The sequence below is a fragment of the Drosophila suzukii genome, chromosome 2R (genome assembly GCF_043229965.1).
Source record: "Drosophila suzukii chromosome 2R, CBGP_Dsuzu_IsoJpt1.0, whole genome shotgun sequence".
Taxonomy (NCBI): domain Eukaryota; kingdom Metazoa; phylum Arthropoda; class Insecta; order Diptera; family Drosophilidae; genus Drosophila; species Drosophila suzukii.
Genome location: NC_092081.1, coordinates 5123240 through 5143029, shown reverse-complemented (window position 1 = coordinate 5143029; position 19790 = coordinate 5123240). Strand labels below are relative to the sequence as shown.

General features: G+C 42.1%; 1 protein-coding gene across 1 annotated transcript; it reads left to right on the top strand.

Moving 5' to 3' along the window:
* The first annotated feature begins 5559 nt into the window (after positions 1-5559).
* On the top strand, positions 5560-7816 carry tbrd-2 (testis-specifically expressed bromodomain containing protein-2). The gene is made up of 2 exons (XM_017085041.4): positions 5560-5772; positions 5826-7816. The coding sequence occupies exons 1-2, from the start codon at positions 5770-5772 to the stop codon at positions 7752-7754; spliced, it is 1932 nt and encodes a 643-aa protein (XP_016940530.3). The 5' UTR covers positions 5560-5769; the 3' UTR covers positions 7755-7816.
* The last annotated feature ends 11974 nt before the right edge of the window (positions 7817-19790 follow it).

Genomic DNA, 19790 nt, shown 5'->3' with positions numbered 1-19790 from the left:
CATACCTCAACCCCCATCCCTCGCAATTCACCCCCGCCCCTCGGCTGATTATCCATTCAACCCATTTTATGCACCTGGCAAGTGTGCAGTTGTGTTCCTCAAGGAGTGCGTAAAATGTGCAGACAGGACAATCAGGAGCAGCAATCTGGAGCACAGGAAAATTGAGAAATTTATTGTCGCCGGCGAGACCGAAAAGTCATCATCAAGCGCAATGTTGCAGGTCCAGCCAAAAGATCTCCATCCCATCTCGAACTCCATCTCCACCTCCATCTTGGCCATCCGGGGACTACCTGCTGGGAGATTTACGTTTATGCATTTCATTTTGTCGTTTTGTTCGTTCGTTTTTCGATCGTTTTTTGGCCATAAAACAGGTTCGGGCCAGACTCTTACTTTATCAGCCGCTGCAGATCGCTGCACATTTGAAATGTGCATCCCAATCCCGACTTTTATTCCCCTTCCCAGTCCCAATCCCAATCCCAATCCCGGTCCCATTACCATTTCCAATCGACGTCTTCCCCCCGTCCGCGATTCAACACGCCTACAAGTTGTCAACCCATACAAAGTCAGAAATGCACTGGAAAAACCTTTTAAATTAAATAGAAATTGAGATAGGTAATATATGTCTTCAAAATTGCATTTATAAATAAGTTTCCCACCTCCAAAAGCCCTTTAAACTCTTATTATATTTACTTACTTTCTACAATGTTATGAAATGATATGATATGATACGATATAATATCTTTTCAGATATATTGATTGCACTCTTTTTGGAAGAAGATTTCTCTAGTTCCCGAAAGTCCGTTCATAATATTGTCTTGTATGAGGTTAATGTTTTTCAACGTGCATGAAATCAATCGAAGGAGGTGGGGAAAGGGTTCGCTGCGAGGTCAGGCCTTAAACTTATAGTTACACTCGGCAAATGCACAATGTGTGTAATCCCCGGCCCCAGCGATTTGGAATCTGGTCGGGCGGGACTGACTTTCGGTTGATGTGATATGGGATGCTGAGCCAAGAAAACCATTTTCACGACTCTCGCTCGACTGCGATGATCGTTTTTTGTTGTTGCTCTGGGTTTTTTGCGGCCTCTTTTTTTATGGCAGTAGTGGGGCCAAAAACCTGCACAGGTAGTCCGGCTAACAGCTCTAAACCCGATTTTCCTCATCGCGTAATGCGTTTTTCGGGCTCGGACACGGGCCTCGAGAAAAATGTTTCATTTTGAGGTTTTTGCTTTCCTCCAGCCTTCTTTGATTGCAGTTTGGGGCAGCTTCTCATGGCTTAATTGGTTGGAAAGGGGCGGGGTGGTGGCTGGAGGGCGGGGCAGCGTCTTGGTCGATTGGCGTTTTGGGCCGTCAGCGTCATCGGCCATTGCACCGCATGCAGATGCGTTTTGGTGCCCCAAAGTCAATGACTCCTGAGGCATTTTCTGTGGGTCTGAAAGAAACGCTTGACAGATTTACACACCAATGCGTAAATCACACAGAACCAAATTAATATGCCCATTTAATTAAATTGCATTAACTTTATTTTCATAATTAGTAAATCAGTTTCAAGGCAATGTGTAAAAATATATTTGTCTCAATATTATTACAAATCGATATTGATTTTGGTTATGCTTTCCAATTTTGTTTAGCTGATTGTTTTAAACATTTGTTATTTTAGCCCTTTTTTGAAGATTGCACAATATTTGTATTCATATAAGCATTACTAGTTTCAAATGACCATTTGGCTTGTGAATAATTATTGATTTCTATGTATATCGAACTGAAACGTCGACCTTTTAGTAACGCCTGGGAAAGCGGCGAAATGCAAACCGCCATATCCGAACGATCCGCTGATCAAGATTCATGAGTGATCTGATAGCACCAGCATGGCTTTTCGAAAAGGTAAACAACCCTTTTTCCAGCCAGGAGCTCCAAGGAGTTTCCTTTAACTGAGAGCCTGACCCTCATCCCTGATGGATCATAATTAATGTCAAATAATTGGCGGAAATTTGTTTGCCATTTAATTGTTGGACTTTCACCACCCAGGCCGCACGCTTCCCCCTTCTCTTTTGCATTTCCAATTTATTTTCACAATTTCTCAATCAATTCCCTTTATTGACCAAGATGCGGGCGCAGCCAGCTAAATTGGTGAATTGAAATTGCAACATCTCGTGTCTTCAGTTTTTCGGCTTTCCCACTTTTCCAGCGGGTCATTGACTCCCGTTTTATTTGGTGTTTTTCTCGGGAGCGGCGCGAATAAAATGAGCGAGCGCATAGCTTTTCCGCCATTCCCACTCCCAACGGAAGTCCAAAAATAGTGCGTGTGTGGGTGCGCCTCTTCCACCCAGAAGAAAAACATGAGAAAATAAATAGACCCCAGACGACCTGCATCTTTGGGCCGCGATCGCTATCGGCGATCGCCTTTATGCTCCCTCCAGGATTCGCGGCGTTCCCACAAAAATGGAATCCTTTGTTAGGGATTTTTTTATATCAAAATCGAAATCAAGGAAAAAAGTCAGGGTCGCAACAATAGGGTCCAAAGGGGCAGCCAAAGTCAGAAATCGCTTAAGGTTAACACATCGCAAACAATGCAGGAAATCGGGGAGTGGGGAGCGGGACAAGTGTCGCGACCACGACGAGGGTAGGGAAAATGGAAAACCTGTTTGTATCATCTTGTATCTCTTCTGGACAGCCTGTACCTGCCGCTGCGATGCCGAGCCCTATCCTAATTGAGGGTTGGGGCAAACAGACTCCGAGTTTCCACGCTCTCCACGGATGCTGAGTCAGCGGCAATTGCTAAAAAATAAATAAAATAGGGAATAGGGAATCGCCGAGGGATCGGCATCCCGAGAGCTGCAAGATCGCGTAAGCACCGGGGATCGAACAATTAACAACTGCAGGTCTGCAGGTGCCGAAGACAAACAGCAAAAGTCACATACTCCAAAACAGACGGCGCACAATGGCCACAAGAGTCAGAAAGAAAACATTAGCCAAAGGCGAGGGAAAGAGGAAAGCCAAGAAAACCAAGGAAAATGCTCCAGGGGCGGGGGAAAAGGTCCAGGGAAAACACAAAGAGGAAAACTCGGCGGCGGGACATGCGAGTGCACATTTTCGTCTATAAAATTTATTCGCATTAATCGCCGTCAGAGATAAAATTAACGAAAGAATGGACAAGGACGAGGACGCTGGCTGGGGTGCGGGGTCAGGGGTCAGGGTCGGGGCTGGGACGTCGAGTCCTGGGATGATAAGGCAGCATTGACACCTTGGCCCAGGCAGCAGGTAGAACCTGCAATAGCCAGGCATCCTGCGTCCCCCGATTGCGTGAGTTGTCTTTTTGTGAGTGCCCCTGACTAAAGAGCAACGAATTTGCAGTCTGAGAAGTCCTTATAAGGAACCCAGATAGCAGGACTGTACCGAAAACACTGGGAAGCATAAAAACACCGATGTTTAATAATACTAATAATAATAGCAATAGTTTCTTTAAGTACGGGCACATTGCAAAAAGTTTTTTTACTTATTCTAGTAAAACTAAATTGTTGGAGATGAGAGCAGGTCATCATATCGTTGATTTGAATTAATAAAGGATTGTTTTATTCCAATTAGTCATTTACGAAAAAACTGAAAAATTTCGAATAATTTATTTAATTACTTTACACATTTTTGTAGGTAAGGTCATTTGTATATATTTATCATAAAGAACAAATGGTTTTTGTAAGAGTTTATAGTTGTAGTTGCAATATGATCTCGTATTTTATTTATTTATTTATTTACAAAATGCTTGCTTAAAGTTAAAACTAAAGCAACAGGGGTAGGCAGCCATAGCTACTTAGGCTTTAGGCTGGCTTAAAGTCTATAGTTCAATTTTCTATTCGGTTCTTAATTACTAAGGGTATAATTCATTCATGGTATTCGCTTTCGGTTTGGTCTTTTCGTGTTAGTTTGACTATTTCTTTAGCTTTTGTGTAGTCGCTTATGTTAAGATGGTTGCTGTTTATGGATTGGTACCAACTGGAGGGATCTCGTATTTTATCATATAATCTTATGTTATAAGCTAAAAAATAAATAACCTTTTAAAGACAAAAAGCAAACTCTATAAGTTTATTACAGCTCAAACAAAAAATGCATAAAATGAATTAATTAATTTAATTAGTAAAAGGAATAATATATTACAGTACGATCCAGTTTAATGTGTTTCAAAAAAATTACTTTCTATAATATTGCAAAAGATTTCATTTTTCATCTTATAATACTAATCTTATAATAAGTAGCGTAGCCTTTTAGTTTATTACAGCTACCACAAAGAACTTAAGTAAATTTAATAAAAGTAATCTCATCCAATGCTACTAACCATTTCTATTTTACAGAAATTACATCCAACAGTTCGGCCACTGCTTAATAATTTGCATTATTGATTGGGATTACAGTGATGACCTCCATTTTGTACGATTTTTCCAGAGTGTGCCCCCGTGTCTATTTCCGTAGTGGGCCTGTCCCACCGCGGTGGTTCGGAGATGGCAATGGACCCCTGTCCCCCGGTGGGTCGGTGGGTGGCTGGGTGGCTGGGTGGTTGGACTGGTGAGGCAGCACCGCAAAGTGGAATGAAGCGTATGCGTGTGTAATTAAGTGCGCAAAAAGACGCAGGAGGCTGCCGAGGCAGTGGGCGGTGGGCGGTGGTGTGGGCGTGTCCGTATATCTGTATTTATGGGACACACTTACATATGTATGCAAATAGGAAAACCATGTTGTTGTTGCTGTACTCCTTGAAGGTTGTCGGTGGTGGCTGTGTGGGTGGGTAGTGGGGTGATAAAAATGTTGATGTAAATTGCAAAAAGCAGTTTTTATGTCCCATTGCCACATTTTCAGAGGGGGGCGGAGTAAAAAGCTGAAAGCCTGTGAAGTGGTGCAAAATATTATAAATACTTGGGGGTGGGGACTGTCGGGTGGTGGGTGGAATGGGTGGGTGGTTGTTTGTCCTACTTGCTTTGATGTACCATTGTTTGCTTTAGTTTCGCTGTCTTCCAACATCCCATTTTTTACATTTTCTAGTCTATAATTGGCACACGGCCCTTTTATGGGGGGTTGCCAGTTTTGCAAGGTTGCAGTACAAATATATAAGTTTAGAACCATATTTAAGAAATGACGGTCAGAAAGTTTTTTGCACAGAAGTGTCTTAAAAGGATACCGCATCGGGAATAGTGATTGCCTATACAGCCTGTATTGATTTGACCACTTTTTTCACACATTTTGGTTCAAAAACTTTTTATTTTTTAATTTGTTAACTTGGAATTGATTCAGATAAACAATGAAGTGTTTCATACAATTGTGGACCCCAACTTTTCCTGCTAATTCCAAGAAAATTTATTTTTTATTTTTTTATACATTTTTAAAAAGCATGTTTTAGACAATAAAAAAATTTAACAAGGGGTGAAATTTTATATAATTACCATTATTTTTCAGAACACAAATTTTTGAATAGGTTCAATCTAAAGTCTTTATTTTTTGTTATCCTAATTCAAACGCAATTTACGGTCCCTTGCGAAAGCAGCCAACACTTTTCCGTAGTGTTGACTAAATGGCAGTAGGCAGTGCAAATATCTTGGCTGACAGCGCGAATGACAGGGAAGAAAATTGTTTTTTCACCTTACTAATTGTCCCGAAAAATCAGAGCAAAACTTTCACCGTAATCCAAATTGCTGTTCTAAGCGAGTTCAACGGGTAATCGGTGGACAATTGGCGCACAAAGGTGATAACAATTCTATAGTGCTGAACAATAAGATAAATTGGCAGAATGGTGAGTACATTACACGATTTTTGAGGAACCCTCTAGAAAAGCGTATTCGGCAGGCCTATCACAAGCCCCTTTCCGTGAAACTGAAGCTCCCGAACCGCGTCCAGCCGGAGTTTATTCCTCAACCCGGAAGAGAAGGCCAGTATACCAATAAGATACACTACCTTAAGAGGCATTTACTGGACGAGGTCAGCAAGAAGAAGTTTGCACTGGACTTTTTGGAACCAGTTGACACGGAGGCTCTGATGGTGCCCACGTACTATACGGTTATTGATCGCCCCATGGACTTGGGAACCATCCTGAAAAGGGTGCAGAACAATTACTACAGGTCCGTAGAAGGGCTCATCGCAGATTTTCAGCTTATCATCCGCAATTGCTTCAAGTTCAACCAACCGGGCGACATGGTTTTCCGCAAGGGTCAGATGCTGGAGAAGTTCTTTATGAAGAAGGTCAAGGCCATTCCCCCGGGTCCGGAGATGCCCTGCAACAAGGATCCCTTGGCGGGGGGCCGATCCAGAGGTAATGCCAGAATGTTGGCCAACACCGCCCAAACGGAGCGCATGTGCCGAGATCAATTGAAAAAGTTGCAGCACTTCACCAATCAAGTGGATGCCACGGCCCGTAACTTCTTCACCGGCAAGTGGGATTCGTTGACCAAGAAGCTGGACAAGCACTACTTCAAGTCTTTTGGTGAGTTTCGCTCACATGTGGATGATATCTTCCGGAAGTACCATGATCCGGCCAAAGCTATCTACGAAAAAGCCTTTCTAAAGCCAGAACCTTGGACCGCTGCCCTGATTGCAAATCCCAGTTCCTTGGGCTGTGCTGTGTTGGCTGATGCGGATCTAAATGAGCTACTGCAAGCCGCTAGGCTGACTGAGAATGCCTTGGGGCAGTCCCTCCAGACGCAGGGTTCCTGGGAAGCATCGAGGACAAGAAGTGCGGTTGAGGCCCTGTGTGCCAGTGTAAGCAAGGTGAAACTAAAACTGGAGGCATCCAGACCAAACCCTCTAGAGGAATCATCAGGCAGTCGCAGTCAGAAGGATGAACTAAAAGAACTCAAGCCAGCTCGGGACCTGCTCAACAGCAGCGAAGTGGACACTATCATGGCAGTGAGCTTCGAGTCCTCTGATGAAGAGGTTAACGAAGCCTCAACAGAGCTGGCCAATGACACGGATATAACTGCTATTCAAAAACTATTTTCCAAACTTTCATCCCCAGAAATGAGGGAGATTATCCACTTGATCCAACAAATGGAAGGAATATCCAATGAGGGAGGCGCCGATTTTGGCTTAGATATGTCGGGCTTCACACAGAGCACTTTGGACCTGGTGAAACAGATCGTGATCAAGGCGGTGAGGGCCAATAGTAAGCTGAACCTCAAGGACATGCCGCCTTCGGAAAAGGACTGCCTGCAGCGCTCGCTGCAAAATCAGCTGGTGGATATTAACCGGGTGCTGAACAAAAATCAGCGCAAAACTTCCATTTCTCTGATCAACCTCAGGGCCAATCAGAATAACGTCGCGCGGAAGAGACCATGTGGCCCTATGGCCGCCAAAATGTATACACCACCGGCAAAGCTTGGTGCTAGAAAACCTGGTGCTGGAAAGCCTGGTGCTGGAAAACCTGGTGCTGGAAAAGCAGGTGGTGGAAAATTCGGAATGGGTATTGGAGTGGGTGTCGGTGAGTGTCGCAATCTAAGTGACACCAGCGATGATGACTGCGCTGCACCTAGTCCGCAGAAAATGACTTTTGGCTCGTCTATGTCCTTGGTTGCTAACATGATGAGCAGCAGCTTTGGCAACGTTTCTCAGCAGGGATCCAAGTTGAGCAGCAGCTCCAGTTCCAGTTCCAGCTCGAGGTCCGGTTCAGGTTCTAGCTCGGGTTCCAGTTCGGGCAGCAGCTCCAGTTCCAGCAGCGATTCCTCGGAATCTGAGGACGAAGGACATCCCCTTACCAAAGGCCGATCGGGCATTTTTTCTTAAGACTTTTAGCCCTGTTTTAAACTCTTTCACAATATGTAAAACACTTCTTGCATTTTTCCAATAAAGAGCTAAAAAAGATTGTGAAAATACATGCTATAATTTATTTCTATGTGGTTACAGAACATATTTTTCTAAATTTTTAATTAAGGGCATATGTATAAAACTTTGAAACAAGGTATATATATGAAAAATACATTTCATCCAAAATCGAATTACATTTTATCCCACGTAAATATCAATTAATTTGGTTATAACGAAAGCGCTCATTCTAAAAAACTCTATTTTACAAGAAGTCATTGACACATACCAACAAAAATAACAAACGGATGGGAAAGGGAACTTGTGATCGGAGATCATTGATGTAGGATCTCCGATCTCGGCTGTCTTTGCAACGATCACGTAGCCGGCAAAATTTTCACGAAAAATTATGCAAATTTTCCAACTTTCTCACGATCGCAGCCAAAAAGGAGCGAGGAAGGATGCTCGCAGTACCTGACACCCAGCAGCCAAATTAAAGCGGAGATCACGCAGATCTCGCATCTCGCGGCGGAAGGAGTTTTCCACAAGCAGGGAAATTTGCATAAGATTTTCACTTGGCGAATAAAGGGTGAGGATGCACTCTCATTTGCATAAGAGGCCCCGACTTGCGAAACTGCCAAAAGGACCAAACGAAAGTGAAAATGGGAATGAAAAGGGAAAAAGGAAAATGCCACAGACAGGGGTTAATTACGGGCACAGTGGACGGCGCCTCGTTCACAGCATGCCGACACGCTCGCACACCTGAGTCCTTCGTCCTGAGTCCTAGGTCCTTCGGAGAGTTCAGCAGGGGGTTGAAGAGGGACGGCACTAGCGTCGCTCATTTGCATAAGGTCCACATGAGATGTGCATGCAATTTAGTTGCCCAAAAATTATGTAAATCACTCGTGCAAAAAGGAGACTTTCTCACGCTCCTCGCTCAACTCCTTCGGCGATGTCCTGGATTTGGAGGCATCGAGGTCATAAGTGATCAACGATTTCGGGGTGCGGTGTTTGGGTTTCCGCACACCGGGCAACAAATCAATTTTGATCGATTTTAATTTAGCCTTCGATTGATTTGGTCATTTGCATATTCAAGGGATTCCTGCGTTCATCCTGATTATTATGCAAATTATAAATCCTAGAGTTCCTCGACCGAGGATATAAGAAACTAATGGACATTCTTATAGAAGGGTTAGAAATACCTTTTTGCGATAGGTTTGATTTATGCGAATTTCTAAAGTAAGCTCTTTTCTTCTTTTCTAAGATTCAATGAAAGTTATTTAAGGGAAATTATACTCAAGCGAAGACGCTTTTTTGGTTAAATATTTCATAAACAAACGTATTATGAATCTTTTTACATATTTTTTAGCGGAGTTCTTCAGTAAAATTTATTTAAGTGCTTTTTTTTATTATTTGAAAAATCGTTAAAATAATTGGAAAATCGTATGCCAACTTCTCTCTTCTTTCAGTATGGTTTTGGCAGCAAATCGCACATGATTCGCTGTTTGAAAATCCCCTTCACAGCCAAATCACCACCACCACCCAGCGCACACAACCCCTAAAACCCTGGAAAACTTGCGAAATCGCCACTGCCATTCGCCAAAAAAACCAATCGAAGAGTCATCGCATGTTTGCAAAAATTGCAAGGAGCAGCCAATGCGATTCGTTTCCACTCCCCTTTTCCAGGAGCAACCACCGGAGCCAGAGGGAATTTTCCCGCTGCCCCCGGAAGCAGGATATGAACTTTGATGTTGCCACTACACTACCAAAGGCGGACCATAAAAAAATCCGCAAAACGAGGGTTGTCTCTCGTAAAGTACTTATCGAAAACACCCCAAAACACCCTCCCTCCGGAGCGCACGCACGCACACACTCGCAGTGTGCATTATTAAAAGTGGATTGTGCGTGTGCGTGTGCGAGTGTATCTTGTATCTGGCAATTTTGCAGCAACAACAAAGCGCGACGGGCCACATGCAAATTTTTTGTAGCAATCGCCCAGGGGTTGAAAATTAAATGAACGAGCGAGCAAAAGGAAAAAAACCGGAAAATAAAGCCAAAGCTGCAGCAGACGTCGCCCAGACGTGGAAACCTTACTATATTATATATATATTTATATCACCAACCCCCCAGATGGTTCTTCTGCCATTCTAGCCGTTGTTGTTGTTTATGCTAAAAAGCGTTAAAAATGCGACAGGAGCTTCCACATTTCCTGCAATATTTTCCTGCTCTACTTTGGCTTTTCGCGTTGCGGTTTCCAAGGGGTGGCCATTTTTTCCCCCGAAATGAACTGTCTTGGCACTAAGCATTTCACCCAGTTCAAAATAATTGGGTTTATTTTTTTGAGGATATTTGGAGGGGAAAATCTATTTTATACGCAGACATATTTGCATTTTTCACATAGATACCAATTTTGATGTTATCAATATCGATTCAATACTTCGAAAAGTGAGCTGAAATAAATCAATGGTATTTCAAAAGTTAGTATTAGTAATTTTCCTTAAAAGTTCCTCTGCCTATAGTTACCTATAATTACTACAGTTTTGTTAATTTTTTGGGAATTGTTATTTTATCAATTATAGTTGATTAGGATTCTAAAGAGAATTTTATTAATTCCATCCTTTGAAGGTACAAAGGTTGTTAGTGTCTTAAAAATTCGGGAAAAGACGCCTCTAAATAAATGTAAAACATTTTTGGGCTTCATTGCAAAAATGTAGTACGGCATATAAGCAATTTTTAGGCATGTGTATCAATAAACTCTTGAAGATATCTTTATTTAAAACATTAAATGTTGTTACTCTTTTCAATCAGCGATTTCACAAATACCACACTTTAGGATTAAAAATTAAGTATGCAGATATGCTTATAAATATACGTCTATATTAACATTATTTAATGCACATTTCTATAATCGTTATACAATGCAAAATTTTATTTATACATATTTTATAGGATTAAAATTACTTCATAATTAATACTTCATTGTCTTGATAATTATCACATTTTCTTCCAGTGCTCGATCTTTATCCAGGAAACGTGAAAATGTTTAGACGATGGAGACCAGACAGACTTTTCTTATCGCACTCGGATCTGCAACTGTCGCTTTTCATATGGAAACCCGCGGAGAAACAAGAGAAGAAGACAGGGAAAACGTGATGTCTGTAAACACCCAGGACAAACATTCGCTGCTATCATATTTGGCATAAATTACACGCCGTACGCCATTTCCAGCGACCCTTGGAAGTGCGGGTGTTTTGGGGAAGGGAAAGTATCCCTCGGATTCGTTTTCAGTTTTTTATGCGACATAAACAACGCTCGAGGAATGGGAATATGTTCGTAGGAGAAGGCAGCGAAAATGAAAATAGATATACGCGCACTCGTCGCGCTTCACACGCGCAGGGATCGTTCCCTCTGTCGAAAAGGATCCAATTACAAAAGATGTCTGGGAACTTTGACTCGAACAAAACAACATGCATTCGAAAACCTAAAAAAAAACTAAAAACCAAACAAAAACTGTTTGAATTTGTCGCATTTCGAGGCCTTTGTTTCCAAAAAGGACAGCGTGTGTCAGTCGCTCGAATCACTCGAGGCTATCGATCCTGGTTTCACTTTCGTCCGCAGATCCTTGGCATTGTATTCAATACTGGTCCTTGGTCCTGCCAAGCATGTGCCAGAGCGAGAGGGAGCATCGCTGACCATGGCCCTGACTTGTTGACCTCTGCGGGCAAATTAGCCACACTCAATAATGAGATACATTGCCCACAGAGATGATCAAAACTGATGAGAAATTGATGCGATAGGGGTCGAAGTAATGCCATTTAATACGAAGAAGGAATAGATTTTGTTTTGGAAGTGGTAAGGAGATATTTTTAATTTAAATGACGGATTTATTTTATATTTCTGTTAAAAATCAATTCATTTATGTCCAGATTTTATCAAACAACTACAAAAAGTACTAAGAACCAAACCAAAAATGTTTTTTTTAGTAGTTAAGATTAAATACTTGATTGGAAAATGTCGATACTTTAATTATTATAATTACTTTATCTTGTTGTCAATCAAAGATTGTTATATTTTAAGAGGGGTTTAAAACGCAAAATTTATATAAGCATTTTATTGAACCAATAATCAGTCATAGGTGAATTTTAAAGCTATGTAACGGGCATATACAACTTTACATTCCTCTGGAGGTTCGATGATCGCCGTGCTGTCGTGGCAATTATGCAATCCCAGGCGGCGTGGCCAGCATTTGAATTCCGAGTACCACGATCGTAGCCAAAATCGTGATGTGGCTCCACTTTTGTTGGCGTAGGGCCGCCGATCCCAAAAACCAACGGAGAAGAAAACACAAAAACCACACGAGGCATGCAACAAATGCGTGAGTGTGCGTCGCTGTGTATCTGTGCATCCACAAGTTCGAGTATCTTGTGTTTTTACCAATTTCCCCTTCTTCTGGGAAAGCCAAGATGGCGACCTCGCTATCGCCCCCTCCCCGCCTCCCCCTGCTTTTCCTTGCTCACTTTGTTGTCGTTCTTCTTTGGCGTTTTGTTGACATTACCAAAAATGTTTTATCGCACTGCCGCTGCAGTTGCTGCCGTCTCTTTCTGCGCCGCCTCTACCCGTCTCCCTCCCCCGCATGCACATGTGCAGCGCATTTTCCCGAAAAATTAAATGCAACATTGCGTCGCCGCGACTCAATTGCGTGGTTAATGCTAATTATTTGTTATTCCACAGGCGAGAAGCGGCGGAAAATGCAGGAAAACGGGAAAACAGAAGTGGAAAACACACATATTTTGGAAGACACGCACATGGGACGTGCAATTGCTGGCGATTTCCGGCCGCACAGCGCCGAAAAAATAATAAAACTGAAAATAGATGGAGCTGACTGTACCAGCGAGCACAGTTTAAATTGGCTATAATGACCTTTGGTGGTTAAACTAGTTTGTAGCTCGGAAACTATTATAATTACAGGTCTCGGTAGAAATTATTTTGCCAATAAGAAAATCAAACGATTTGATACTCACAGTATTATTGTATTTTATATATTTGGGTGTATAAGTTTTCAGTCCTGCGTATTTTTGCGGAAACTTTACTTTTAATTTCAAGAATGCAATATTTGTAAAGTGCTATTAAAATTTGACTGTTTTCTAATGTTGCTCCTCATATTATAGGCAATAATAGCCTTAAAAACATTATTAGAAATCATTATCATTTATCTTTTCATGCAAAGAATTTAAGAATATTTCCATAATGAAATATTTTAACATGAGACATATTGACATATCGCAGATCTCTTTATAAATGCAAATAAAGCCACCAAGGGGTTAAACAGTTTGGCAATTGATCGACTCGAATTGTCATTGAAGACTGAGTGATATATGACTATTACTATAGAATGCCTCGAGTGTGTGTGGCACTTTGATTGTAATTAATGGGCTGCAATATTTATCTAATAGCAGCGAGCAGAGAAGACACTTGGTCTGCGATCTCCAAGATCCCAAGATAATAATGGCCTGTCACTCAAAGGGCAACTGCAGCAGCCAGATCTTCGGAACCAGCAGCATCCCAATCCCAACAGTCGTCTTTGTTGGTGGCAGTGGACAATGGAGGACAATTTCTCGGCCACTTGTCAAAATAATTTGCGCCTGTCTTTGGGCCTCGAGATGCGGATACCTGCCGTGCAATTGTTGACTTAGTTGCACTCTGCGTACGTGAAATGTGTGAGAAATTCTTGGACAAACTTGGGAAGTACTGCAGCATCAACAGATCGGGAAAATACGGTAAGAGAAGGGGTAGACTAATATTGGCTGTACATGCGATTAATGCGATTATATGGCATATCCCCTTTGCGTTTTCCATTCTCCAGTTGCCCCACAGACGCTGCGACAAGTGATGGCGCAGTAAATTCCCTAAAAATTATCACCTGTGCACCCGACGAGGCAATAGTTCAATAACCCAACAAAGGGCCTCCAGAAGAATGACGAGAAATTATGGCAGTGCACAAAGACCTGGGATCGTCCCGATCCTTGGGACGCAGGACTATGGAAGAAGGACAAACCAAAGCGAATGCCCAATTCGATTGCTGCTCCTGTTGCAAACAGAGGCGGGGGCCACATCCACATGCAACAGGATGCTCGCACACGCACAAATGCGGGATGAAATCCCCGAATCCCTGGGAAAAGTTAACTTTTTGATTCGATCGAGAGAATAAAGGGGCGCAGCCAGAGAATCACACACGGAAAAGTCACACGGCTGGAGGAAAAGAGGAAAAAAGGGAACATGTTGCAAGTCAGGAGCGCAGTTGCAATCGCAGCTGATCGTTTGTTCAGCAGGTTGCATCGATTGGGGGAAAGAGCCTCAAGGATAATGATAGTGCTGAACAAAGGAATAAATTGGCTCTGCAATTCCCTGGGAATCTCGGTTTCTTCCATTTAATTTAGGTAATTTCGAGTCTCGCGGGTTCGCATCTTGACTAGATCGTTAGATCGGACCGAAATGTAGAAAGCGATTACTTTTCGCCAAAGCTTCGGTTTGCAAAAGTCAGCACTATATTTTATAATATTCTACAAAGTTTGTTATATACACTGTTTATAAAAGCTTATAGCATTTGTTTATTCCACAAACTTAAATAAAAGCGTCCTAATCGTGATAAATTGTTCTGCAAAGCTTAGTAAATAATTTATTTAGAAAAGCGTATTTCTGCGGCTATTTTAGCACTAAAAGCTAATAATAGCTTTATAGAGGTTGTCAAGGTTATACATCAGTACATGGTAACGACGGCTTAATCTTTTAATTGGTGTACTAAGATGACAATTAAAAAACACACAACCAAATAACGTTTGTATGCTTGTTTTTTTAATAAGATCATATTTTGCATAGTTTTTATTTTACAATTTTATCGGGTTAACAGATCTATTATCTTATGCAGAAATATCTCTTAGCTTTAAATTGTATCTGGTAAACTGATTCATTATCTTATGCAGAAATAAAACTCTAAGCTTAAAATCTTGAACAGAACTTGACATATTATTAAAATTGTGATACATTATTCAAAAACTGTACTTTTAGATTCAACATACATTCAGCAATAAACAATAAAAGCCAATGCCATGACGACACGAAGATCATCCAGAAGTTTAGTGTCTCCAGATCGTTCCAGAGAGCTTTTTCAGCGGTTTGTAAATTCTCCCGGTGGCGTTCTCGAGCCCCACTTTCCCCACACCTTTCTGGTTCTTGTCCCCACCAAAACCACGTGGCTGGCGGTTCTTTAATCACCTCAAATCAACAAGACACGACGCCAAAACAGCTTTTGACTTTTTGCGCAAAAATGGCGATATATGTTGTGCCAAAAATAAGCAAAAGCCCGTACTCACTCATACTGTATCCGCCAAACACACACACACGTGTGCAAAAAGCTTTCGTTTTGCTCTTTTTGTTGTGTGCAAAAATGCTCTCTGATTGGTCGGCTTGCGAATTTTCGCGAGTCGCAAAAGCGAATAGAAAGCTTGCACATTCTCCCGACCGGGAGCCGAAGCCCGGGCTCGACTTCGGCCCCAGTTCGGCTCCCCATCGGCTCCTAATCGGCTCCCCACCGAGAGAGGGAGTGAGAAAGTCGACTGTTTACGCCAAATTGTATTTGCCCGCCACTAGTTTTTTGCGTTGTTTTTCGCTTTTTGCCGGCATTTTGCTCTTGAATTTTTGTTTTCGGTGCGAAATTCAAGTTCAAGTTTAGGGACGTTGTTATTGTTACTCAACGCTGGCGTGCTTTCGCACGGGTGTGTTTGTAATAGTATCTGTGTGATTGGGATTTGGGTTGTGGTTCTGTTGACGCAACTTGTTGCTTTTACGTCTGGGTGAAATTTCGGGAGCTTAGGTTTAGGTTTTACCGAAATTTGTCACTTTTTAGAAAACTTTCTACGGCTTTGTATCTATAAGATACTTTATAGTTCAGTATCCACCAGATACTTTTCTGCATGGCCATCTAGAACTTAGTTTTTGAATGCCCACCTACAAAATACTATTTGAAAAAATCATTCAGAATTGTTTTTCCCAATTTTTAAGTCCATATGTACCTATTTGTTTGTGTTCTATTGACTTTCTATATCTGTATACATTTTGTAGACCATTTTATAAGACATGCCAATCTTTCTACAAAAAATATGTTGTTGTTACTTTAATACACACGTACACTCCTGGAACAAATCCATTTATGACACCATAAAAGTAACAAAAATTAGAATTTATTCGCATACTTTCGATACCCATCTAATTCTGCACTCATCGACTAGCAGGCTTTTCGGTGTAAATGTCATTGAGCGATCCGTCCTTCCGCGTATTCACGTAGCAGCTTTTTGACCCTGGCCCACCGAATTTGTTTTCGTGGTAAACAACAAAATCTGCTCGAGAACCAAAACAGTATATACACACACACATACGTGTAGATTACAACAATTTGCGCCGCATTTTGCTGTAAACAAAAATTGTGTAATAATCAAGAGTGACCCTGAAAAGCGCTTGAGAGATAAACAAGCTGCCAACTGGAGGCCTGAATTTTTTTTCGGTTGTTTTTTATTCATGACTGTTGATGTATTTGCAAATTCTTACGTGGGCCCAAGGGCCGACGATAATTCTATGCTCGACGAGAGAGCTTTCCCCCCACCCGATGCCGAACATTTTTTGATTCTTTCGCTAGTTTGGGAACTTTTTTGCTCAATTTGTGAGTCAGTGGCATATGTACAAGTCGTGTAAGTGTGTGAGAGTATATAATGTACAGTGGTACATGTACGGTCGAAGCTTTTCTACGCACGCTATTTTTCGGGGCTCTCTCTGCAGGCGAGAATCGGCGAAAGAATAAAAAAACAGAATCAGTCTGCCAAACAGTCCCCACTCAGAAATAGAGAAACCCAGTTCCACTTCCAGTCCCTTCGTAAAGGCCTGAACCCAAGGTCAGTGCTCGTAGCGCCGCTGAAGTTTGGCGGTCTGTCCAGAACTTACAGCGACACATGTAAATCGCCGCTGCCAACCCTGCCCCGCCCTTCGAGATACACGAACTAGCAGATACAGCGATACCCGGAGATACACAGACCCATCCAAATGGCTGTGAATATGTAAACTTCCGAGAATCTGTTGTTTTGCCCTTTTTTATTTTATTTTTTTCGTAACTTTGCGGCATTTTGCCATCCGAAGGCAAAGAGTTCACTTCGATCCGCGCCAGAAAACCAAAGAAAACCCAGTGAAAAATAGACAACTTAGAATATAAATCAACCCCAATACAATGCCGATTAAAATGTTGGGGGACTTAAGCACAGTGAAAACGTGGCTAAACTACTTGCGAAAATGTGAATCGAATTATGGTTAGAGTCGAAGCTATGATCAGCCAAGAGGTAGGTTTGTAAAACGTGTTCTACGCGCGCAAAGAACCCCGAAAATCGTCCCCCGATCTTGCGGATACTATATACGGAAACGTCGAAACAACAACGGAAAAACAAGGTACGTACTCTCTGGAGGGCGGTTTCACCCCCACCTCCCCCGACATGTGACCGTGGCCGTATAAATTCTAACAAAAATTCACAACGCTCGACTTGAAATTTCCCTCAAATTGCTAAAAATAAAATAAAATACGAATGTGTGTGCGCGTGAGTGAGCGAGTTTTTGGTGAAAACATCGTGGAAAATGCACCCCATGCGCCGCTCTAAAAATGCTAGCCTGTACTTATCGGGGGCGTGGTCGTCGGCTTTCCATTTCCCGAATTTCCACATGTGCATTGAGCGGCAAACTGCAACTGCAACCGCCACACTCGAGTGGCGCTGGCGGCACAAATGGCATGGCCCTTGGCTCGCTATTTATAGCCAAGGCAGCGCATTCGTATCTGCGCGCTACATGGATAGCATATGTACGTCGTATCTATATCTATAGCCGGATCTGCAACGACTTCGGCAGACTTACATATTTACATGGGCGACTGTCACCCAAGGGTACGAGTTTCAGATACAAACGATCATTGCAAACATCAGTTTTATATCTGTCGCCATACGCCCCACAGATATAAGTCTTCACTACACAGAAAATAAATTATTTATTGGTTATCCATTTGTAAAATATTTACTTTCAATTCACCGGTATGTCGAAACCAAATAAAATCATTTTAACTGTCCCAGTCTATAGTCAATACATTTTATATCTCACCAAATTTTATTTTCCTACTGTCCCTATCTACTTTTGTGATATTTTTGTACCCAACTTTGCTGACTTTTCTCTCTCTGTAGAGATTGTATCTCAGTATCTACGCCAGCGAAATCGCTTACAAAATGGCCGACCCATGCAAAGTTGCAGTTGCACTGGGAGCCCAAATCCCCTCCCCCTTTCTCCATTTCCCCCACACACTTTGCACACATGCACAGATGTATCTGTATCTTGTTTGTCTTCTCCCGCTCGTTCTCTCCCTCTCCCTCTGTTTCGCCTTCCTTCTGTTTGCTTTCGCCTAATTTTTCGTGCCTTTTTTACACAATTCTCGTTTAAATGTTGCCTTTTGCTTTGCTATCTGGCGGGTCTGTATCTGTATCTGTGTTTGTGCTACGCTTTCGTATCTGTGAGTGCGTTGCAAAAGTGCAATGACCCATTCGTGGTCCGCCCCCGCTCCCCCTTGGCCACCCCTCCAACGGACCCACCAACACCACCATCGCTTTTGGAAGTCGCGGTCTCTACGTGCCACTTTCCATAGTTGCAGCGAATGACGCGCGCGATAAATTTCCAGCGTTTTCGTTTCTCCGCTGCTTCGTATTTGTCTAATTTTCCCTCTCTCTTTCGTATTTTTTCGTGGTCTTCTTGTTGCATTTTTTATTAATTTCCCCGGGCTGCAGTTTTTGTTTGTTTTCCGATTGTTGCTCTACCCACTCACAGAAATATACAGTGGGAAAACTCTGGAATGAAAATATTACAATTTAAAAAGTTGAAATAGAACGTTACAACAGAAGGCGACTTACAACTAAAATTCAAAATCCCGAGTTTATCTTAGATGATTCATTAAAATGTATTTCCTACAACAACATTTTTCTAAGTGTAGTGTGTATCTGCTAGATACATACATAGTATTCGTATTTTTGCCCTTCCGCTGTTTCAATTTTATGTAAACACTGGGAAGAAAGGGGAGAAATATCTCTGCATTTTCGCCTCAATTAGCACCCGAGTGTGAGCAGCGATCTTTATGGCAGGTCCTGCCGATCCTGTCACTAAACTAAACTCAGCAGGCTGCCCATTGTCCATCATGGGCGGCGGCTCCTGTTTTGCTTTGAGCCACGCTAATTGCCTTTTGTGTTGGAGTGAATTTTCACGTGCCGCTGCTACTTCAAAGATTCTACAAGAGGCGACACTCAGCAACTCAGGATCCTCAAGAATCTCAACAGCAACAGCAGTCAAATCGCAGACCACCTTTGAATACTGTCCAGGTAAAACAAAAAAGATATAGGGGTAAAGGGTTGCCTGGGAATTGCCGGAAAACTCATCCTCGTTTTGTTTTTTGCATTCATTTTTTATTTTGCATGACAAATGCAGCTATTAAGGTAGCCCAGACATTGATTGAAACCCAAGGAAAGGCATTTCCTGGAAAATACTTTCAATTCCTCCTTTGGCATGCAAATATTTTAGACTATGTCGCTCAATGATAATAACCAGGGGCAAAGGGTTAAGGATCGTAAAACGACAGGCCACAGTTCCGCCGAACTATTTTGGCACATTTTTGCGAAAAGTCGTATAACCATAAAAACCCAGACGAACCCCTTTCGCAAGGATCATAAACGCCGCGCAGCAGGTCAAAGGTTCCGTTCCTCGAGGTTTTATTGCCATGTGCTGACCAGAAACAATGAGCTGATAATACTAATCGCGAAAATACGTGGGAGGGAAAACATTTGTCGTGCAGTTTGCAAACACAAATACGAAATGCAAATCCAGATTTGGACTAGGAAATTTGAGAGGTGATAAGAAATATTTTAGAACAATGCCATTTTGAGTACATGACTGCAAATT